At 39.8% G+C, this 25,057-nt stretch overlaps 1 protein-coding gene across 4 annotated transcripts in view; it reads left to right on the forward strand.

Annotated features, from left to right (window-relative positions):
- AHCTF1 (AT-hook containing transcription factor 1) overlaps positions 1-25,057 on the forward strand; it is a 60,299-nt gene that overhangs the window by 3,517 nt on the left and 31,725 nt on the right. For 3 of the 4 annotated variants that reach the window (XM_020788029.3, XM_020788020.3, XM_020788036.3), the window contains exons 2-8: positions 7,383-7,509; positions 10,372-10,625; positions 13,413-13,593; positions 15,091-15,298; positions 16,802-16,918; positions 18,223-18,307; positions 21,677-21,827. In XM_020788029.3, coding sequence (XP_020643688.3) covers positions 7,389-7,509; positions 10,372-10,625; positions 13,413-13,593; positions 15,091-15,298; positions 16,802-16,918; positions 18,223-18,307; positions 21,677-21,827 — 1,117 coding nt within the window. In that variant the 5' untranslated portion in view covers positions 7,383-7,388. Of the gene's footprint in view, positions 1-7,382; positions 7,510-10,371; positions 10,626-13,412; positions 13,594-15,090; positions 15,299-16,801; positions 16,919-18,222; positions 18,308-19,191; positions 21,380-21,676; positions 21,828-25,057 lie in introns of those variants that run through there. The other variant, XM_072992789.2, reaches the window with a different exon arrangement.

A 25,057-nucleotide genomic window follows, 5' to 3' on the forward strand; every position in this document is an offset into this window, starting at 1 on the left:
ATCAGGAAGTATTGGTCATACCCAGCCCTTGAGCTGTGTGAAATAGTGAGTCAGTTTAACAGGAATTAGACACCATGATCTCCTAACACAGACCATTACCCTGTCTGCATTTATTTATTTCTTGTCCTGCATTTTTGTACAGGCACCTATCCTGCTTCTGTGCAAGCACTAGGTAGCTGATATAGCTTGGTAGGTTGCAGCACCAAGCTATACCAAATCCCAAGGATTTCGAATCCCCATCATGTTTACCAGGAGAGGGACTGAATAAGATTACTGAGAGTTTGTGTGGCTGGTGATGTCTTTAGTAAGCTGCATGATCCCAAAACACCTCTAGAAGGAGGGACTGGTAAACCACTTCATAATATTTTATGTCTAGAAAATGGTAGAAAGAAATAACTTGATGGCATATAATAATATAAGCACCTAGATATCTGTATTTGCTTGTTTAGTGAAGTAGTTCCTCAGATGTTCATACTGCTGGTTAGATCCTTGGATAAACATACTGCTACTTTTAATGACTTAGTTTCATGTTCTTCAAGTTAACCTTTGAATTCTTTAAATTAGTAGCTATTACTATGATGAGGTTTTGTTGTTGCAAGATTTCTGGAAATTTGGTTGTGGTAGAACTTTAAATCTCTAAATTAGAGTGGCTCTCCAGATGTTTGTGGTCGGCACCTACCAGCCCTAGGTAGCTTAGGCAATCGTGAGGTATTATGAGCAGGGCGTGAAAAATGCACTCATCCACTCATTTGTGACAAGTGAAAAGGAGGTCAGTGCTTGAGGAATCACTGCTTCCTCCCTGCCTGCCTCCTTCCCCTCCGCCTGTCTCTCTCTAATCCTGCAGTCCTCCTCCCATTGCAAAAGGAAAGCTGCCCTTTTCTAGCGAGAAGAGAGTTCGAGTGGTACATAGAGATATAGCTCTGCAGGAGAATGTAGAGTAGTCCTATGCTGGAGAATATGGAGATTCCCTGCTCCCAATTTCAACCGAAAGAGGACACATCCTGGAGTGGGAGGGAACTGTGGCTCCTTAAGAGGCTGGGTGCATTTTGCTTTCAGTTTTATTTTTGCTGGAGACATTCAAAAGAAAGGCATTCAAAATACAAGCTTCATGGCCCCATAGGCACGCAGGTAATAAAGCAACCCAAATTTGAGGGTATAAATCAGTGATTCCCAATCCCAATAAATTGCAAGGCTATAGTCTGTCATGCTGACTGGTGAACTTTTTATTTATTTATTTTATTTATATCCCGCCTATCTAGTCACTTAAGACCACTCTAGGCGGCTTTTTGACTGACTGGTGAGACATTCTAAATTTTTTCAAGCCTTGATTATGAGAATTACAGTCCATTAATGTCTGGAGGGTCACAGTTGCCTACTCTTGCTTTGAAAAAAAAAAGCTGTGACTGTTAAGCTTTTTTTGGGGGGGTCCATTTTTTTAGTGATAGTGATAATTGTTTGTGGGACTGAGTAATGGTAGAAGAGAGGGGAATTTCAGAAATGAGCTGTGTGACCTTGAAGCCTGTAAAGTGGTAATCTGTTTTTCTCTTAGTTGATGTGAGAAACTAAATTGCTTGTATCATATATTGTGATGTAAAGCAGTGGTCCCCAACCCTTTTCGGTCCATGGACTGACTGGGGAAGGTGGGGCACCCCCGCACTAGTGTGCATGTGCGAACAAGCATGTGCTCTCTATCACACGGGTGCGCTCACACTTGTACGCATGCACAAACAGCGGTGCAGCACTCACATGGGTGTGCTGGAGCACAGGTGCAAATGGGCTGTGCGGGATGAGTGCTGGGAGTAGGGCGGGAGGTCTGTCTCAGTGGCCCGGTCTGGCTCAGGCCACAGACAAGCACCGGGCCACGGACCAGGGGTTGGGGACCTCTGATGTACAGAATACGTTTAGGGGAAACAGATGGTTGCATTGAGGAGTATGAACAGGTAACTATTAGAAAAAGTCATTTTTAATGGTTTGCTGGCTGAACAATATTGTGAAGAAAAAAGTTCCTTTAGGATTAATTAAATTGAACTGCTCATAATATTTCTGATGTGTTTTTAAATAACTAGCTGCCAAAGGATGGATAACAACTTCTGGCCACTTCACACAGGGATACCCTGAAGGTGAAAGGTTGTAGCACGCTACAAATTAGTGATTTGGTAATCTTCATTAGATGGTGTACTGATTTTATAGGATTTGGATCTTGAAGTTGTAGCTGATAAGGTTTCATTTTTATTGGAATTCTACCAGCCGCATGTTTTTATGGGTAAGAATGTTGCAATTTAATTTTAGTATAGCCTAACCTTGTATTTTTATACCCAGAAGAGAGGCAGTTGAGTTTTCTGGACGGTACAGATGCATATGATAGCAGTCTTAATAATATGCAGTCTCTTCCCCAATTCTGTGTATGGTTAAACATGCTGATATGCAGAACTGCCTACTTAGATGATCTTCATGTGATTCAATCAGATAACACTATTATAGTAGTGTGAAGATTCCTTATTGCTTTTTTTAAAAGCATGTGTTGTTACTTAGTAAGTTCTCATGATTTATTATGAGAGCACTGTAGTTGTCAGATCAGTGGGGATGTCTGTATTAGTTTTGTTAGCTCTAATGCATTGGCCGAGATCCTGTTCTGTAAAAGACTGTGTAGCAGTGATAATGTCACTGGCAAGTAAGTGTTTCAAGAAATAGAGTCCGCTTTTGTCCCACAGTTTGCCAGACTCACATGTAATCAGTCTCATTCTGCAAGAATTATGTGAGTCCTGGAATAGACGTAGGAAATGTTTATTTACCAACAATCTCTCCTAGAAGATATTTCTGACAGGATAAGGTTTTCAGTAATTACAAGAGCTCCTGCTTGCATCCCAGAGCTCACATGGCTCATGCACAGTGAGATTAGTGGTACACATGGTGAGTGAACACAAGATACAAGCAGGAAGTCTTTAATTACAGAACAGTCTCATTGTTGCTGATGTTATCACCCTTATACAGGCATAATTTATGAATGATCAATATGTTAAAAATATTTTTAAAATGACTTCCAATTCTTGTCTTTTTGCAGTTTTTATTGTATGTATTTTCCAGTGTACTCCTGTTACTGTGTAGGTAACAGCATAGGTGTAATGGTAGAAATGCAGTTGGGAAATATTTTTTTCATTCTGTTGTACAAAACAAATCCACACATTGACTCTGGTAGTGTAAATGTGGGGTTGTCCTTGCCATAAGCAACATTCTTTCAGAACATTACCTTGGTCCTTGAGTTCGCTTCCAGACAACTTGGTATTTCCTTCTCTTTAGGTATATAAATGTGTGTGTTTGCAATCTAGTGTGGTATATAACAAGCCCTCGGGCATTAATGTTCTTCCCTGATTGGTACCCTTTTCCACATGTTCCACATGTTGTTAGAGCCACAGCAGCTTGTATGTTTCGAAAGTCATAGCAGTGTCTTTGCTGTCCAGTTTACATTAGTGATTAAACTACTGACAGTTTGATCTAGAGACCCACTCAGTTATGATACATTGACAAATTCGTTTAGTGTACATACAGTTGTGTTCAAAATTATTCAACCCCCACTGAAATTGAATGTTTTGGCCATTTTGACATTGATTTTGATCATTCAGTCATCTTGCTTACATTTACATGAAAGAGGCACTTGTAGGTCAGAGAAATATAACCTTAAGTTTATAATGAAATAACCACAAATGTCTTTTCTGTGCTCACATCATTATTAGTTTTTATTCAACCCCAAGTGACATTCAATCTTAGTACTTAGTACAACATCCTTTTACAGTTATAACAGCTTTTAAACGTGAAGCATAGCTTGACACAAGTGTCTTGCAGCGATCTACGGGTATCTTTGCCCATTCTTCATGGGCAAAAGCCTCCAGTTCAGTCAAATTCTTAGGCTTGCGCACTGCAACTGCTTTCTTTAAGTCCCACCAGAGGTTCTCAATCGGATTTAAGTCTGGTGACTGCGATGGCCACTCCAAAATGTTCCAGCCTTTCCTCTGCAACCATGCTCTAGTGGACTTGGAGGTATGCTTGGGATCATTGTCCTGTTGAAAGGTCCAACGTCTCCCAAGCCTCAGGTGTGTGACGGACTGCATCACATTTTCATCCAATATCTCCTGGTACTGAAGAGAATTCATGGTACCTTGTACACGCTGAAGCTTCCCTGTACCTGCAGAAGCAAAACAGCCCCAAAGCATTATTGACCCTCCGCCATGCTTCACAGTAGGCAAGGTGTTCTTTTCGTCATATGCCTTGTTCTTCCTCCTCCAAACATAGCGTTGATCCATGGGCCCAAACAGTTCTAATTTTGTTTCATCAGTCCACAGAACACTATCCCACAACTTTTGTGGTTTGCCCACATGACTTTTGGCATACTGCAGTCGACTCTTCTTATTCTTGGGAGACAGCAAGGGGGTGCGCCTGGGGGTTCTGGCATGGAGACCTTCATTACGCAGTGTGCGCCTTATTGTCTGAGCTGAAACTTCTATACCCACATCTGACAAATCTTTTTTCAGTTCCTCAGCAGTCACACGGGGACTTTTCACCACTCTACGCTTTAGGTAGCGCACAGCAGTCGAAGTCAGCATCTTCTTTCTTCCACGACCAGGTAGCATTTCAACAATGCCCTTTGCCTTGAATTTGTGAATGATGCTTCCTATGGTGTCTCTTGGTATGTTTAACTTCTTTGCAATCTTCTTATAGCCATTGCCCTTCCTGTGAAGACAAATCACCTCTTCTCTTGTCTTCCTGGACCATTCTCTTGACTTCTCCATGTTTGTAACCACACCAGTAAATGTCTAGAAGGAGCTGAGTATCACAGTCCTTTTAAAGCTGCCTAATTGGTGCTTATTATGCTTGATTGGTGCTCGGTGACATCCACAGGTGTTTTCAATACCTGATCGAAAACACCTGAATGAACCTCTCTTCTTCAGAGTGGTAGTCTTTAAGGGGTTGAATAATTGTGGCAATGAAGAAACCACAAAAGAAACATTTGCTACTGTATTACATAAACAATTGATGTTATTTTAGTTGCATTTGGTTCTTTAAAACGTCCTTGTAGGATTTCATTCTGAATACAATTCCAAATGTACACTATAGTCCCTAAACCCCTTTACAGCATTGGGGGCTGAATAATTTTGAACACAACTGTATTTACATTTAGTTTAATTTTTAAAGATGGGTTCATATTTAAAGTTACCCAAACTAGAAAAAGAGATTTAAAAGAAATGGATATTAATGGGCGGAAGGACTCATGATTGGTCCTGGAAGTATGGTTTTACAGGGGTTTGAGGCCTTCCTGGAAGGCCAGACAGAAAATGATTTTAGAGGGGTCTTATTTGACACCTGGGCCATTGGCTCGTGGGGTCCCCATACTTCCAGAACCAATCATGAGTTCAGTTCTGCCCTCTGTGCTATTTAACATTTATATGAAACCTCTGGAAGAAGTTGTTCATCAGTTTGCTAATGACTGCCAATTCTATCTCTCATTTCCATCTGATTCCAAGAAAGCTGTTCTGGGCCTAGACTGGTGTCTATTGTCAGGAATAGACTGGACTGGATGAGAACAAGCAAACTGAAACCTAATTCAGACAAGTCAGAGGCGCTCCTGGTCAGTCAAAAGGCAGACTAGCTATAGATTCAGTCTGTACCGGATGAGGCTACACTACCCCTGAAATGTGAGGTCCACAGCTTGAGTTTGTTCCTGCATTCAGCCTTGAACCTGGATGCACACATCTCAGAAGTGGCCAGGAGTTCACTTGCACAGTTAAAGTGTGCCAGGTGCACCTGTTCCTTGAGATGTCTTATCTGGCTGTAGTGACACACTCCTCAGTGTGTCACTGTGGGGCTGCATTTGAATACTGTAATTTTTTGGAAATTTTAGCTGATTCAAAATGCTGCGTGCAGGCTGCTGACTGCCACTGGTGACAGGGAGTGTTTAACTCCCTTATTACAGTAGCTTCATTGGCTGCCAGTTTGTTTCCACATCCAATTCAAAATGCTGGTCAGGACCTATGAAGCCCCATGCAGCTTGGGTCCAGTTTGTCTGAAGGGTAATATCACCCTATATGAGTTTCCTCAGTGTTTAGAATTTTCTGGTGTAGCCTTTCTCAGTCTCACAATCCTGATACAGTTGTTTGGTGAGGACATGAAAGAGGACCTTCTCAGTGACTGCTCCCAGGGTTTGGAATGCACTGCCCTGAGATGCCAGCTCAGCCCCGCAGTCATCCATTGCTGGGCAGAGGACTTACTTTTCAGACAGTATTTAAGTAATATGTGCGGGGGGTGGGTAGGTAGGAATGCTGTATCTGTTATTGAATTCAGAGATTTTAACCATGTTTTTAGAATTATTTTTAACACTTGTTTTTAATGCTATGTGTTTAATTGTTTAGTGTTGTTTCTTAGGGTGTATTTAATGACAATTATAGTTTAATTGAAAGTGAGATAAATGCCTTTGTTCCTCTATGGAGAGAAAGGCAGCATATAAATAAAAAAGAAATTAAATAAGTCTTGTGGGGCTAGTTTTGGGGAATTATGAAAGCTGGTAACAAAGGCCTCCTTAACTTTAGTGATGGAGGATTGAGGACATAGATCCCATGGCTTAATCTGGTAAAGACATATGCCAGTTGAGGACATTCTACAGAGTCAGCAGTCAGAGTGAACTCAATAGAACCATTCACAGCCTGTTAGCTATGCACCTGTGCTTAAACACTTGCATAATTTGGCATGTTTACTTCTCTTGAAAACAGTAGAGCCAGTGAGCCTGCAGTCTTAAACTAGGTTTAAAAGTGAAGTTGGGGTTGCAATCTATATTTTTTTAAAATAACATGTTTCTCTGTGTAAGTTAGCTTTGCATAACACAGGAGTAGACAGACTAGAGGTATCAAGATATTATTGGACTGGAGCTCTCAGCATTCCTCATCATTAGCTGTGCTTACAGAAGCCAAAGTCCAACCCATCTAACTGGTTCCTTCACATTGACTCCTCTGTTGAGAGAGTTAGATTTCACATTGAAATGTCTTGTTAGCAAGGTGAAATTGCCCACCAAGACTTGTGTGATTTTCCATAACACAAGGATAAATTGGCAATAGGTTTCTGTCCGTTGTCTCTCATCCCTACAGTTTCTTTTCTCAAGTCAGATAATATACTTCATTTCCTCCGGACATTGCCACACATTCCAGATGCTCAATGGATGTTAGTCATTGAAGAGGGATATTACGCAGAATAAGCCAACATGCAAACTTATTTGACAGTAAAATTTGGATGTCATTAGTTTGTAGTACAACCGCCTTGCCCTGTGGGTATTGTTATAGCTGTAATAATTTACCAGAACTGGCAACTTGCTGAATAAGCTTTCTGTTGTGTATCTACAGTGAAGCATGCGAGACCTAACAGCTCACGTAACTAGCAGTCTGCTGCAGTTTCCAGAGGTGACTGTACAAGCTCTGGGAGAGGATGAGATAACAATAGACTGCGTACTTCATGGAAAATTCACTGGAGGTAAATTTCTGAAACTTTTTACCTTTTACAAGGCTTCTAATACAAATGCATGGTTCTAGTAAACAAGGATATTGAGTGTAAATAACAATGGTTGTTGTGGGTTTTTCAGGCTCTTTGGACGTGTTCTGAAGGTTGTTCTTCCTAACGTTTCGCCAGTCTCTATGGCCGGCATCTTCAGAGGACAGCACTCTGTGCTCTGGTGTAGTTTGCTTGGGAGTGGAGTATTTATGGCTGTGAGATAGGCTTTTGTCCTTTTTCAGGAGATGGGTGATTAGTGTGTCTTGTTGTGGGTGTGTTGTTGTGATAAGGAAGAGAGATTATCTGTCACTGTGATTGATGGGTGTCATTAGCTGGTCGTTTGTGTGTAGTGATCCCCGGCCACAGAGACTGGTGAAACATTAGGAAGAACAACCTTCAGAACACGGCCAAAGAGCCTGAAAAACCCACAACAACCATTAGATCCCGGCCATGAAAGCCTTCACAAATACATTGTAAATAGCAAATTGCATAATTAGACCCATGTAGGTAGCAGTTTTCTTGAATATTTAGTTCAGTTGTTCAGCAGTTGGCCACTTCTGTAGATCCAGGTGCAGGAGCTGAGCTGAATATTGCAGTGACTTCGTAGAAACAAAAGTTAAATTTTAGCAAGGTGGAGGTCCCAATACTGGGAAATGCTAGAAAAAGATGTTTTCAGGACAGAGTCACAAGAAATGCACAACTTGAAATGCATCTTGACCCTGGTTTAGCACACAAATTCTCAGGTGGTATCAGTTGCCTGGAGATATCTTCACAAGCTTTGCAAGCAAACCAGCTACAGACATATGCTCCAAGCCCTCACACTACTAACATCTCATTAGATTACTACAACACACTCAGTGCTCACCTACTTTGGAATACTGGCACTAACTCTTGATGCTGGACTCCTTTGTTAATGGTACTGTTCTTACAGAATTGTTTCATTCTGTACATAACCAAACTGAGATTGAAATTGTGATTCGGTTCTGTAAATGATAAAGTGAAGGGGGGAGAAATCTAGCTGGCAACATTCCTTAATTTCTTGAGCTTTAAGGAATTGTCCTTTCATTGGTATAAGCCACCTTGGGTCTTTTTAAGGAGAAAGGTGAGGTAAAAATATTTTAAATTAATAGATAAATAAACAGTAAAAAGTAGATTATAAGGCCAGTATCCTATTGTTAATCCCAAAGAAGAGTAGACCCTTAAATCAATTGCTGGATGGTAAGTCAGTTCTTATGCATACCCAACAGAGTCATTGGGTCTACTCCAGTGGAGGATAGCAATGGCCTAAGAGTGTAGATAGTTTCCATTTTCTTTATCTTGTACTTCTGACTTAGTGAAATTGTATTCTTTTAATTGGAAAAGTTAATCTTCATTATCCATCCATCTTTGCTGACATTTGTAGTTTGTGGATTTTATGACTATCAGTATAAAAGATTTCAATTGTGTTATATTCTTCAGAAAATGTAATATTCACCTTGCATTTCAAATCATAGTTAGGAGCACTGGATGTTAAAGTTTTCTATATAGTATACATTTACAATGTAACATCTGTCAAGAGCAGATATAGGGTCTACTACGTTACATTAAAATTAGTGCATCATGTTACTTATGTACCTGAGCCAGTATAACCCAGAAGTGAAGTTTCCCATCTCCTGGCAATAGACATTTGTTTCTAAGCCTTTAGTTGTAATTCAACCCACCTTATCTTTACTCCATTATCTTTCTGGATTTCATTCTCTGAAGCAGCAGTTCCCAACCATTTTGGGACTGTGGACCAGTTGCGGGGGCAGGCTCCAGGTGCGGGGGGCGGGGTCATGCATGTGCACGAGCGCGACACCCCCCCCCCCCCCGTGTGAGCACGACACACCCACCACGTTCAGGGGGGACAGAGATCCGTCTCCGTGGCCCAGTTCTGGGAAGGCCACAGACCAGGGGTTGGGGACCCCTGCTCTAAAGAACATAGAAGCTGGTTCTGCAGCCCACTAGAAAAAGTTTCTTGTGTTTGACTTTTCTAGCATTAGGGTGCATATGTCCAGTAAGGAGCTTTTAGAAGTTAACATTTTAGTGAGGGAAACCACAGTCCTTTAGAAGTTAATTGGGGATGGGGCAGTGATGCCTAACCTTTCTGAGCCCAAGTGCACAGACTGGAAAAAAACAAAAACCCAGCGGGCAGCGGTGGAAGTGGAGGCTGCGGAAGCAGAAGTGGCGGTAGAAGGGGCAATCCTAGGCACGGAGGTGCCTTCGGACCCCACTCTGGATCCACCTCCAGTGGTGCCCAACCTCCACCAGCTGCTCCAGATCCTGGCCTGCCGCCTGTCAGGGCACTAGCACCATGGCTGCAGCTGCCCCCTCAGGTTTGGCTGCCAGAGGTAGCGATCTGGCGACTCATGGCTCGCGTGCCCGCAGAGACGGTTCTGTGTGCCAGTTGTGGCACGCATGCCATAGGTTTCCCGCTGGGAAAGGGTGTTAATAATCCTTGGTATTGTTTATCCTGTGATTTCTGGTGATTATTCAGGAATTGTTTTTTTCAGTAAACAATCAAAACTCAGAGAAAAACCTTGAATCCAAAATTAAGTATTGATATAAATAGGCTGCTAAAATCTTCAGTGTACAAATAACTTTGAAGCAGGGTGGATTTAATGTAAACACAGATTTAAATTTTAAAAATTGGATTTTTTGACAATTTAAAGAAAAAAATTAATTTTTAATTAAAATTGTAATTTAAATCAATTTGACTTTTAAAAATCACTGATTTTTATCCACCTTGCTTTTAGATTTTCTAATACAACTTTACTGATTCTACCGTATTTTGCCTACTTCATATGTATATCTCTCCTCTTCTAGGACGAAGTGGTCTGGCTTGCTTAGCATGTGGGTCTCAACTTGAGGTAGTAAATGCTGTCAATGGAGAACGGTTATCTGCATATCGTTTCAGTGGATTGAATGAGCAGCCTCCCACTATCCTTGCAGTGAAGGAATTTTCATGGCAGAGGAGAACTGGACTACTGATTGGCTTGGAAGAAACTGAAGGGAGTGTTCTTTGTTTATATGACCTTGGAATATCAAGAGTGGTTAAAGCTGTTGTTCTTCCTGGAAGGGTACATAAAAAAACTTTTAAATTTGAAAAGCAAGTCTTGCCCTCTGTATGCTTGCCCTCTGTTTTTCATGTTGATTTTTTTATGTTTGTAGCAACCCAGTTGTTTTATTTTGCCATTGCCCCCTTATTACAGTCTATTGTGGCACCTAAATCATCTCTTCTGAAAGGCAGGCATTCCTCAAGAGCAGTGTGGATTCCCTACTCCTGCAGCCTCCATGCTGTTGTTGATTCTTTGGATTAGCTTTTCAGGCACTGCATTTGTGTAGGGTGGGCTGGAGAGACAATTGCCTGGTGTGACAATTGTTTATACAAGTAATCCCAATGTATTATTCTGGATTCTTTTTTTACCTATGGTAGTAATTCTCCACTTTGCCTAGAGAAGAGTTGAAAACAGATATTAGATCAGCATGGAAGTCTCTTAAGCTTCCTGGTTAAAAAGCCCCAACCTATGCGAAATTAGAACATCAAGTTATATTATCTAGTGTGTACATAGTCATTTGTGGATCTAATTTGTTCAACCTCATCATAAATATATTTTGCATTCTTAGCATTTCGCTAATAAAGCCAGTATATTGAGACTTTTTGCACGGAGAACTCAGTGGTGAAGTTATGGAGCATGAGGTTTCTTATTGTTAACCAGAGAAAAATCTGCAACCATATGGTGCTTTCCTATTTTCATAACCAATTACAAGAGCCATGGTTACAGACCTCTAATCTCCTGAAGTATTAGATGCTTTGTTTTAATGTTATATAAAAGCACATTGTGAGTTTTAATTTTCAGAGACCTGCCATAGTTCCATAAAAATGATTGTGCTTATTTAGGCTCATGGTTTTACCTCATGATTCAAGTAAATATTAAAGGAAGGCTAAACAAATACAAAAGCAACAGTGTGGAGCAGAGAAAGATATGGAGAAGCATACCAAATCCAGTAGGGGTGTGATGAACTTCATTTCAAGGGAAATCAGATATTTTTGGTTTTGTCCAGAGGAGAAGTTAATCCCACATCTATTACAATTGGTATATTTTTTTTGGTTGTGTGTTGGCAGAAATAACCAGTGAATACCTAATTTAATCCACTGAACTGTTCCTCTATTATAGAATGAATGCAAGTATTTCTTGGCTGCAGTACTCAGGCTTAACTGTTAAATTAAATCTCCTTTTACTTTCCCAACCATGTCTGCTTCCTCAACCATACCTTTCTGAATTCTGGCTAGATGCAAAGCATTTGTGCCAACATCATGTTGTGACTTTAACTCATTGCTAAACGGGCTACAATATTTCATAACTGGTTTGCTCAGTATGGTGAAATGATTGGTTTGTAGTACATTCTTCTGACATGTGGCACATACAGTGGTGCCTCGCTTTACGATTGCCCTGCATTACAACGAATCCGCTTTACGATGATCTTTTTGCGATTGCAATTGTGATTGCAAAACAATGGTCTAAATGGGGGAATTTCGCTTTGCGATGATCGGTTCCCTGCTTTGGGAACCAATTATTCGCAAAACGATGTTTTCTAAACAGCTGATCGGCAGTTTCAAAATGGCCGCTGGGTAAATAAAATGGCTCCCCGCTGTGTTTAGGGATGGATTCGTTGCTATACAGGTAGCGAAAATGGCTGCCATATGGAGGATCTTCGCTGGATGGTGAGTTTTAAGCCCATTGGAATGCATTGAAAGGTTTTCAGTGCATTTCAGTGGGCTTTTTATTTTCGCTTTACAATGTTTTTGCTTAATGGCGATTTTCCTGGAACGGATTATCGCCATTAAGCGAGGCACCACTGTACTGTACTGTAATGCAAAAGACAGGACTATTAACTTCTCACTGCACGGAAAATTGTACACAATCTCATTAGATACATGTTCTCTTACGTGCTGCTTTTGATAATTGGGTTTGCTAACACAGTAGTTGACTCAAACAGCTACTGAAAAGAAGGTGGGGGAATTTCTAATTTATGTATCCGATTTTTTCCTTGCTTTTTATAGGACTGCCTTCAGACCAGTTTAGTCAAGAATAATTTCAAAAAGTTAATATAAAATTAGAGTGGATTTGATTTAAATCACAATTTAAATCAATTTGATTTTTTTAAAAAATCATTGATTTGTATCTACCCTGGTAAAAACTAAGCTAGCAAAACATATAGAAATATCACTCATCAAATTTTCTTCAGATGCAAATACTTAATAAGTGCACTGGGAAATCTCTTTTTGTGTTCACTCTGCTTTAATTTTCCTTTTAATTAGTAATCTCAATATTATCCTAAATTATAATGATAAAAATAAAATTATGATTAGAAGATTATAGGGAAAAATCTGCTGTTTCTTAGCTTAGCAAAACTTCTTCCTGTGGGAACATAATTGCCTTTAAATGATGAACAAAAGTTCATTTAATGGGGAGGTAAAACAAAAGTAGCAGATGAAAAGTTTGAGAGAAAAGGGGAACTGTTCTGGTTTTGGATTTGAGTTCAGTGAAAAATTAACATTCACAGTATGAACTTCAGATGGAGCCAAACTGCACTGACCTCTCCAAATTATGTGGGAGAAAATCTTTTTGTGTACACATAGGTATGCATTCCAGTTTAAAGATGAAGATAGTAATTTGCTATAGTACAGTATGCTTGTTTCCCTTGTGTTTCATAATATAGTGAGGTTTTTTAAGTGCCTGAATTGTGTCCTAAAATAAGGTGCTGGGGTTGCATTAATGAGGAATCTGGTTTTTTTAATCAGTGATATATGCTTGTTTTATGGTTTCAAACAGTAAAAATAAAATGTAGTTTTTTTCCTGTAGGTCACTGCTATAGAACCCATAATTAACCATGGAGGAGCTAGCTTGACAACCCAACACTTACACCAGAGTCTCAGGTGGCTGTTTGGTGTGGCTGCTGTGGTTACAGATGTTGGACATGTTCTCTTGATAGATCTTTGTCTGGACGATTTGTCATGTAGCCAAAATGAAATAGAGGCATCAGGTAAATTTTGTTCCTTTTTCTCTGTAATGATGCATGCTGGTTGAAAAAGGAGTAAAAGTTTCAAGACCATACGTTCACCATTTTACATATTTCTGGAGAACATAAATTGCACATACAACACGGCTAGGACATATTTATTGTTAAGACAAGAGTTAAACATCTTTTCATCCTCAGTATGATGACTGGCTTTGATCTGATATGCAATAAAGTGCTTGTTATTATTTTGACTTACATACTAACCCATGGTGTTAGAACACTCTCTGAGCATAACTCTGAGCAGTTTACAACATAATTATGTGAGGTGCAGTTTGCCTCCCAGCAAGCTGGATACTGTACTCATTTTTCCAACCTTGAAAGAAAGGAACGAAGGAATGCTGAATCAGCATGGAGCCAATTCCTGAATCTGTTTGGATTGAACTCAGATAGTGAACGGAGGTTTGACTGCAGTACTGCAATTTAACCACTGCGCCATATGATCTAGTGCTGTCTCTAATCTGTATTGCACTTAAAAGCATCTAGGAATCTTAGTGGTTTATTTCTGTCTGTATGTTCAACCAACAGAATGGACACTGCTGATAGAAAGTACCATCATAGATCATCTTTCCACACCTCCTAAATCTGCACCAGCAGATTGGTGGGTTCTCTGGAACAGTTTGGTTGGGCATAGAATGGTGCATGATGAGGAGTGAAATTATTTTTCAAGTGAAAGTCTTTGTGTTTATGTGACATCTAGTGCATTTTGGGAAAGGGGCATTCATAAATTTTGACTGGCTTAATAAACAGTCATATACATTATATTATTACTGTGCTGGAAATTATGTCAAAATTGTGGGGTACAATCTAGCTCATTCTTCTCCTTTTTATTTGAAACATTTGTTTAGTATAACATTTCTTTGGTGCTGTCATGTATTTTGATCCTTTAGTTTGTAATAAGTGCTTGTGCAGGCATTTGCATAAGAAATATTTTGATTCATATGTAAAACGTCTATAACGTGACCTGTTAAGTAGTTTTAAGTGCTTTTGAACTAGGGATATGAATTGATCTGAGAACGAAACAAAAATGTGTTTATTGACTACTATATTAGTTTTTAATTGCTCTGAAACTGAGACACTGTTTTGTATTGGGCTGATGAATGAAAGCAGTTTGAATGAATGGAAAACAAAATCCGTAAAACCATTTGAGTGGAAACAAATGGGAGGGGAACCCTTGCACACTTCCGCTTTGAACTGCCTTTTTATGCCCAGTTTACTCTTTGATCTAAACCAGGGGTCTCCAGACTTTTCAGCAGGAGGGCCACATATATGCTCCACACTTTTGAGGGCTGAAGGAAGATGCCTGTGCCTGCAAGCCTGCCCACTGAGCTGGATAAAAAAGCAAGGTGGGCCAGATGTGGCCCAGGGGCTGTAGTTTGGAGACCCCTGATCTAAACTTTTTTAAAAAAAAAAAAGCTATTCAGCTTGAGACTGGATTTATTTTTCACCCTGCTATGTTCACAGATCTAGAAGTTATTACTGGAATTCTTCCTGAAATCCCCAAAATAAGGGAGTCTGTGACAAGGAAAAGTCGACATCTTTGTTTCCAATTATTAAGCCCCTCAGGAATTGCTGTGACAACTCTTTCATACATACACAGAAGTAACCAGTTAGTAGTGGGGTTTTCTGATGGATATCTTTCACTGTGGAACATGAAAAGCTTGAAGAAAGAGTAAGTTTATTTACATGAGAAGTAAAGCATTTCATTCACTAAAATAAATGTAAAGGCAGCATTTGAGTGGTATGGTAATTATAGAAGCTCTTTAATGCTTTAGTGAAGTACAGAAAATATGTTTGTTGCATTAGCCTTTTCCTAAATGTTAATTAAAACTAGAAATATCTCAAGTTTATCCAATATGTGAAACACACTATTTTGCTTAACAGTACCTTTATGGATGAAGCTAAAGTAATTATGTTCTATCCCTTTTGTCACCTTAACATGTGGACAGACCTTTGTAATGCTTAAGTAGGTTTAGACAAATGTAAAGATGACAATGGCTCAGATCTAGAGTTCTTGTGAGTGGAACTCTATTTTCAAATGCTCTCACTGGAAGAAAAAGAGGCCCAAGTCATTTCCACTGATTTAACTTCTCCAGCATTCTGAATCTCTGTTTCAGGATGGTTGGTAGTGTCCTCTAGAAATAAGTGGAAGATAGTGAAGGGTCAGAAATGTGGACTGACCAAGATCATTATTCCACTTCCCTTCAGCGACAAATGGAAGATGTTTTCCTGCAGCATTCTTTCAAGTGATCTAAATATAGCTTGATACCCACGTATAATACAAACATTGACTGTATAATTTTATTAGGTTACCTCAATGAAGCTATCCAATATTGAATGCTCTTTCTAAATACAGTGGTGCCTCGCACAACGGGCGCCTCGAGGCCGGTTTTGTGATCGCAAATGCGATCGCAAAACAGTGCCTGCATAGGGCGAAAATCGCTGAGCGAAGGTCGGTAAGCGGTTCGCTTACTGACCTTTGCTTTGCGACCCACCGATCAGCTGTTAGGCGGCTTCAAAATGGCCGCCGGAAGCCACAAAATGGCTGCGCGCAGCGTTTTCACGCCCTCGTTAAGCGAGGGGAGAGCGCGAAAATGGCTGCCGGCCACCGGAGAAACATCGCTGTACGGTGATTAAAGCTGCTATTGCAACGCATTAAACTAAGTTTAATGCGTTCCAATGGCTTTTTTTGATCCGTACAGCGATGTTTTCACACAGCGAGGGTTAATCCGGAACGGATTAACCTCGTTGTGCGAGGCACCACTGTACTGTAAAAGATTAGTCTAGTAATGGTGTTTAATGTCTGTGTTGCTAAGACATAACAGCTGAAATCCTATTGGTGTAACTATGCATGTGGAAGACTGATGGCATTATTGGTAAGGGTGATTTTTGGAACTTTTAAAACTTCCTACTTCAGTTGCATGGTTCCTACACTTCTCAAAAAGCCAAGTATTGTAGCATCTTAAACACCAACAGATTTATTTCAGTATGAACGTTTGTATATTACAATCTATTTTCTCAGACATGTGGAATAGAATTTTGAAGCCCCAGGTTTCTGTACACGGTGTACATGGTTGTGAGGGTCAAGGACTCAGCATACATGTCTACAGCATGCAGTCTTCTAGGAAATCATTTTACAGATCTTGCTTTATCTCTTCCTTCTCTCCATATTTAGATACCACTCACAGTTAGAAGGAGGTAGAATTCCTGTATATGCTGTTACTTTTCAAGAGCCTGAAAATGATCCTCGCAATTGTTGTTACTTATGGGCTGTTCAGTCAACACAAGAAAGGTGGGTTACAACTATTTGACAAATTTGCAGAAATATAGCTCGCTATTTTAAATATTGTTAACTGTGTCTCAAGTAAATCTTAACTGATACTGTTTTCATGATCTCTGTACTTTTGCTGTTGCCTTAACAGGCATGGTCCATAGACCTTGTATTCTGGTATGTAACCCTCTAGCTGGAATGGAATGCTTTACCAAGTACAGTGGTGCCTCGCTTAGCGATGTTAATCGGTGCAGCAAAAATCGCTGCTAAGCGATTTCATCGCTAAGCGATTTTTAAAAGCCCATAGAAACGCATTAAAACACGTTTAATGCATTCCTGTGGGCTTAAAAACTAACCTTATGCGAAAATGCTCCATTGCAGCAACCATTTTCGGTGCCTCTAAAACGCGGCAAAACAGCGGGCGGCCATTTTGTTTACCAAGCGGCCATTTTGGAACCTCCAATCAGCTGGCCAAAAATGGGGGCTTTGCGATGATCGCTTCCCTGCGATCATCGCAAAGTGAAATTTCCTCATAGGGGCCATCGCAAAGCAATCGCTCTTGCGATGGCAAAAAGTCCATCGCAAATCCATTTCATCACTATACGGAGCGATTGCTATGCGAGGCACCACTGTAGTCTGAAACCGAATTCCAGATTTAGGCTCTCAATGATTATCAAAAACTGATTAATTTTGTAACTGTGTTTCATTTATTTGCTGTTTACTGATGAAGGAAGGGTGTTCCCCATCTCCTGCCTTATGTGCTCCAGAGGAATGGGGAGCTGTTCAGAGCAGCATGGTAGTAACACCATTTGACTGTGTCTCTGAATCTTGTATAAAATGTTTTTCTTAGGAGTGTATACTTCATCTGGTTAATTAAGGCTTCTATACTTAAAACATTTATCAAGACAGCTAATTTTGGAAGTGAATTTTCAGTGGTTAATATGCTAGATATTTGTAATACAGATTTGGTTGTTGTTTTTTTACTTGCACAAAGATGTGCAAGGATTTCCATTTGGGTTAGTAGAATCAATAGATACTTAAAGTTGGGACAGCATAGAGACCAACTATTGAAACTAACATGGCAGATGTTCTTGGTTAGTTTTCTACTGATTGTTATTGTTGGAACTTCTGCAACTAGAGAGAAGGCATTGTTTAGTGATGACCTTCTGTGCTACAGATAGTATAGCTGCAATGAAATAACATTTTTAAAGCTATGCTTAAATCCTTATATTTGTAATACCTCATATTTGTAAGACACTTAATGCTGCTTGATAAAATACAAAGGTGGTTAAACTTTGTAATTAAGTTTTATTGTGTTCTTCTAGTGAAGGGGATATTGTTAGTTTGCATCTACTGCAGTTGGCCTTCAGTGACAGACGACGCCTGGCATCAGGACAAGTAATGTACGAGGTAAAGTATTCATGCATATTACAACACAGTACTTGTTATGATGTTTATCTAAGAGCTGCTACAGAGCTGCTGGTCAGTATGCAACTAATGTTAACACTTTAGCTGGAATCCTAATGGTTAATAACACTGGCATAAGTGCAGTGGCACAAACTGCAGTAGCACATGGTCACAGATTAATGGGTGCTGCTTGTGATGCCCTATTGTTCACCAACTCATTCAACTGGTACATGGTGAGGGTTATAAACAGTGACTTTCCATGGGGCAATATGACACTGGTTTTACAAACTAATAGGATTCTGGCCATTAGATTTTAAAATCACTTGGCATGATTAATAGTGAAGGCTAAACTGGAATTGAGCATATTTGTTTTAATAGAGTAATTTGGTTATCTTTAAACACCTTAATGTAGTATTGAAACAGTTTATGTCTATTGTGTGTTTATGTATATGTCACGAAGAGTCAGGCGTAGAGTGTTGTTAATGGAGCTAAATAGAGTGATGCACAGTAACAACTGCCCTTCTTTTCATCCAGCTATAGGTCCCCCATGTCTTCCCAATCTATCCTGGGATTCCCAGTCCTCTATCTAGAGCATGATTTCAGGGTACAGGAAGAGGGGAATTTAGTATGCTACTGGTGGCCTTTCTGCTTTTGCACTGTTAAACACAGTTGATGTTTTACTACATGAGCATGCCCTACTCACCCGCAACCGTTCCACGCCTATCCGCGCATGTGCACAAGTGTGCCCCACTCACCTGTGAGTGCACCATGCTATCCGCATGAGTGCGCCACACCCCTCCGCAAGCGGGGGTGCCCCGCCCCAACTGCACACAGACCCCAGCCCCTCACCCATTCCACGGTTCAGAAAAGGTTGGGGACCACTGCTCTATGGACCTGTGTCTTTTCAGGTCCTTTTGTTTCATTTTCATTTTGAACATGCTAAAGTTCTACCTTTTAAAAGCAAAAACTAGAGAAAGGCAAGGTAATAGAGAGAGACTCAAATCGGTCTACCGAAAGTGGGCAACAATACATGATTCTGCAAGCAGACAAATACCTTTCTCTTTAGACTGGCTTTCCCTTAGTGACTCGCTGTCTGAGATGGTTTTTTTAAATGGACTGTTGTGCCTTGTTGTATTTACATGTGTTTTAGCATTAATTTTATTTACTGTTTTTAATATATTTGTTCAGTTCTTTTTAAATATTTGTGAACTTACTGTTTTACTTTTAAATGTTGTCTTTTTAATGATGTAAGCTGGCTTGGCTGCCTTTTTAGAAGGGTGGGGCAACTTTTTTTTTTAAATGATCATCACACGTGCTGGTGGCACTAATTTATATTCACCATCATCAGGCATGAGGAAGAAAAAAACATTATAATCTGAAACTACTATATGTCTGTAAACCAGGGAACCCCAACCTTTTTGGGATCACGGACCAGTTGGGGGTGTGGGCTCTGTGCGCGGGGGCAAGGCCCCCCGAACTTGTGGGGAGGCCTGTCGTGCTCACAGAGGAGTGTGTCACCCATGCGTGTGAGCGCGACATACCTCATGCATGTGTGGGGGGGTGGAGATCTGTCTCCACAGCCCAGTTCAAGGAATCCTGCGGACTGGGGGTTGGGAACCCCTGATGTAGAACACTTTATTAAATCAAGCAATGTAAAACAAGCAGACAGGACTCCACCACCGCTATGTATAGAGGATTAAAAACAAAATAAAAAGCAGAGCTACCTCTTCTGCCCCTCAAAGTAATAAAAAGAAGCAACCTAATAAAGGGGAAATACAGTAATATCCCCACCATAGTATATGTATGTATGAATCTTGTGGGGGGTATAGTGCCTCAAGCATTCTGGCTAACTTAGAAGGAATGTTCAACCTTTATTTGTTTCTTCCTCCCAGGCTCAATTCTTCAAATGCTTTCTGGTTTGCCGCTTGTTTTAATATTATGTCTCTTCATGAAGTGATTTTTTTCTGCTTTTTGTTTGTTCAATGCCTCTATAATTTTTTTAAACATTTGGCTTCTAATCACACAGTACTGTGACAAATCAACAATAATCTGCCTACCCTGTTTCCCCAAAAATAAGACCTAACCTGAAAATAAGCTATGATATGATTTTTCAGGATGCTCGTAATATAAACCCTTCCCTGAAAATAAGCCCCAGTTAAGTGAAACTCCAGCCTCCACCATTGTGCAGCAACCAGAAGAAGATGACATGACTGTATTTGAATAAATGTAGATTGTTGTACATGAAAAAATAAAACATCCCCTGAAAATAAGCCTTAATGCGTTTTTTGAATCAGAAATTAATATAAGACCTGGTCTTATTTTTGGGAAAACATGGTAACAAATTGAACCGAGTTTACCATGCCTGTTGGAACCTAAAAACAAGGCATACATCTTGCTTATGAAACAGTACCTCCAGTGTTTCAGTTGTATTAATTTATTTTTATTTGTTGAGTTTTCCTTTGGATTACCTGCCGATGTTGGTTATTTTAGTGACTTTTTCAGGGAGTGTTGATTGGGAAAGTTATATCTATTTAAATCCAGATAGAAATGATTTTTCTTTTTCTAGAAGTAGTTACATTTATGTTTGCTTAAATAATAGATAGTTGACTATCATATTTTAAAGCAGTTTTCCTTGACAACCAAAAAATTAAATAGTGTCTAATGCTACCTGACAGCATTTAGCAAAATTTCTTCTATTTGTCTAGTTAATACCAACCAAATGTTTGTGCTGATATCTGTCGGTACCTTAGTAAGAAGAAAATGTTTAGTAAAATCAACAATTTCATTGTTTACATTTTCTGTATTTCTGTTATAATCATGCATAGCATAATGTGTTTTGCCTGTAAAAGAATGTCTGTAATCCAGGCATCACATCCTCAGCAGTATATACTGATCAACTGCTTTAACAAGATTATATCTAAGTAGGATTGTCACTGCTGCCTTGGATGGCTTATTCTTTTGGAAGAATCTTATAGTAAGGCAGGTTTTCCTCATGGTTAAGTGGAAGTACCCTGTCCAGACCTTAGTGGACTCTGCAGGAGTTGGGTCTCACCCTTGCTGTCTGCCACCTACCAGGTGGGTGGAGGAAGCTGGCCTCCCACCTCTGCTCTAATGCAGTATTGAATGTTATTATTCTGTATTATAGTTTAAAATATTTTTGTGCGGATTGAATATTAAATTTAAGCTTTCTTGTTTTATTAAATTTGAACTTACAATCTGATTAATCTTTCTGTTGCATGCTAATTTAAATGCAAGGAGGTTACACGGCAAGACGTGTGGAATTGCTAAGACAGTAGGATATCTATGAATTTAAAAACACTTAATTCAATAGAGGCAGGTGATTTCTTTAATATAATCTCTGTTTCTCCTCAGGGGTTGGAGTACTGCGAAGAAAGATACAGTTTAGACCTCACTGGTGGAGTTTTTTCCTTAAGAGGACAGACCAGCAACACCAAATTAATTGGTTGTCAAACTGTAGAAAAATTCCGAAGCCATGTTGACAGAGAGGATAGCATTAATGAAAGTAAGTATAGAGCACATTTTAAACATTTACTATTTTAGCTTGGAATGAGAATTGATTATCAAAAGTTTAATTCTCCACTGAAGATCCTGCATTCAAAACATATTTTTGCATAAATGTTTGTTAACTTTATAATCTATCCTAGTTCTGTGTCAAAATGGTGTTTTCTGTGCATTTTCAGTTAGAAACACCCACATATATAGTCTAGAATTTTAATTTGGAGCATAGAAGCAATTTAAAAAACATTACTTCAGGTTAGAATGTCTGGGAGGAAAACATGTAGCTTATATTTAAAGAGATAAAGAGGCTTCTATCATTTTGGTTTAAATAGTGATAATAAAATTAGAGCAGTTGCTTTGCAATATATATGAATAAATTATTTACTTGCATGAAAGTATTAGAGAACCCTGAATAGGCGTACAAATATCAGTTGCATACTAGTCCAGAACATGTCATTCCATTGCAGTATATACACAAACAAAAAGATGTCACACAGAGAACAGCTAATGAATGACCTCTGGTTTTCATGCTAATTCTTATCTAAGAATATTTAACATGTGAAGTTTCTAGTCCATCATCTGTCTAATCCCTAACATAGACTATTTAGAACAGCGGTCCCCAACCTTTTTAGCCCCGCGGACTGGCTAGGGAAGGCTCCGTGCGCATGCGCGAAGGAGTGTGCATGCCTGTGCAAAGGAACGGGGTGGCGCTCAGGGGCACTGATCTGCATGCACAAAGGGGTGGGGAGTGCTCATGTGGGAGCAGGCACAAGTGGGCTGCACGGGGGGAGTGCATGGGGGCTGGGGGGGAGGTCTGTCTCCACGGCCCGGTCCAGCTCAAGCCATGGGCCAGGGGTTGGGGACCTCTGATTTAGAAGACTGTAAAATACAGCTCACACCTGGTGGTTAGGAAGGGAAAAACCAGAGAACTTAGAATAACATCCCATTGTTTGACTGTGCGGAAAAGCAGAGCTCTGAGTGTAGTTTCTTGGAGATTAACCAGTGATGGGGAAAATTATAATGTAAGATTTTTAAGCGTCTGTATAAAATGGAAGTGAGGCGCTTGAGGCATTGCACTTAGATCACTCTTTTTAAAACTTTAGTGTTTCAAGCAGTTGTCTGTAAGTGTGGAACAAGCATAACCCAGCTGCTCAGATTGATATCCCAGTTTGTATGACATGTGTACACTTCAAATGTTACAAGATACGGGCTGAAATCGTGTACTGAATTGCAACTAGATTAGGCCCATTGACTCAGTGGAACTTATAGAAGAGTTGGTTCACCAAATCCCCACGGATTCAATGGGCATTCTCTGGCTGCAACTCACTGCTGGATTTCAGTCTAATTGCTGTATGATATGAAAAATCTCTGAAACACCTGACTGTCCCATAACTGGAAACAGGTGGATATATCTGTATCACTTTTTCTGGCCTATGTATAGGCTCTCCGTTACTGTTAACAAAAGACAGATTCCTATCAGCTGGCTTTTTATATTAAATACGGATTTAATATTGTTTAACTGTTCATTAAATAAAATTGCTCTTGATCATGTCCTATTCCACAGCAGCCAGAAACAAAAGGCACTCACTTAATCATTCTCTCTTCTTAGGATGGTTGTAAACATTGCCTAAGGAGAACAGAACACAATTTAAACATAATTTCTCTTAACACAAAAAGGAAGCAACTAATTTGGTTCACCTTTGCTCTTTATAATCAAAGCTGGTTCATATCCGTATAATGTTGATGGAATAACATTTGTGGTTTAGACAACATTGACAAGAAATCACATTAAGGGATTACCTGATCCCTACAAGTAGAGATAATTAAACACTGGAGGGATTTTTGTTAAGTCCTTTATTATTTAACTTACTAGAGGCAGGATCTCCATGAAGATATGGAGGTGGTATTCATTAGGAAGGTATTTGAATATGGGTAAGCCTTCAAGGTTTCAGGAATGCAATCAGTGAGAAAATAACGTAGAATTCCTTCGTGGGATGAATATTTTCATATTTTAACATCCTTACAATTAACATCCTTACAGTCATGGCCAAAAATATTGGCACCTTTGCAATTCTGTCAGAAAATGGTTGCAATTACAAATGTTGTGGTACACACATGTTCATTTCTTTGGTTTGCATTGGAACAGCACCAAAAAAAAAAAAAAAACAGAGAAGAAAAGTCAAATCTGATACAGTCCCACACAGAAACCCAAAAATGCACTGGCCAAAATTATTGGCACCCTTAACTTAATATATGGTAGCACCCCATTTGGAAAAAAATAACTAAAATCAATTGCTTCCTGTAACCATGAATGAGTTTCTTACACCTCTCTACTGGGAATTTGGACCACTCTTCTTTTGCAAACTGCTCCAGGCCCTTCAGATTTGAAGGATGCCTTCTCCCAACTGCTGTTTTGAGATCTCTCCAAAGGTGTTCTATGCCGGGATTCAGATCTGGACTCATTGCTGGCCACTTCAGAACTCTCCAATGCTTTGTAATCATTTCTGGGTGCTTTTTGAAGTGTGTTTCGGGTCATTGTTGTACTAGAAGACCCATGACCTCTGGAGACGCAGCTTTCTGACACTGGCCACTATGTTGCGCCCCCAAATTCTTTGGTAATCATCAGATTTCATGATACCATTCACACAGTCAAGGCATCCAGTGCCAGAAGCAGCAAAGTACCCCCAAAACATCTTTGAACCTCCACCATATTTGACTGTAGGGACTGTGTTCTTTTCTTTGAATGCTTCATTTCTTTTTCTATAAACAGTGCCATTATGTCCTTTACGAAAAAGCTCTACTTTTGTCTCATCTGTCCACAGTACATTTTCCCAGAAGGATTGTGGTTTTGTCACATACATTTTGGCATACTCCAGTCTTGCTTTTTTATGCCTTTGTGTCAGCAGTGGTGTCCTCCTGGGTCTCCTACCATAGCGTCCCTTTTCATTCAGATGGTAACAGATAGTGCGAGCTGACACTGTTGTACTCTGTGTCTGCAGATCAGCTTGAACTTGTTTGGAAGTTAATCTGGGTTTTGTTTCTGCTATTCAAACAACCCTTTGTTGTAATTTTTTAGTAATTTTGCTCTTCCATCCATGTCCAGGGGGGTTAGCTGCAGTGCCACGGGCTGTAAACCTCTTGATGATATTGTGCACAGTGGACACACGAGCATTAAGATATCTGGAGATGGATTTGTAGCCTTGAGATTGTTGATGTTTTTCCACATTTTTTTCT

Source organism: Pogona vitticeps, chromosome 1, assembly GCF_051106095.1.
Source record: "Pogona vitticeps strain Pit_001003342236 chromosome 1, PviZW2.1, whole genome shotgun sequence".
Classification (NCBI taxonomy): domain Eukaryota; kingdom Metazoa; phylum Chordata; class Lepidosauria; order Squamata; family Agamidae; genus Pogona; species Pogona vitticeps.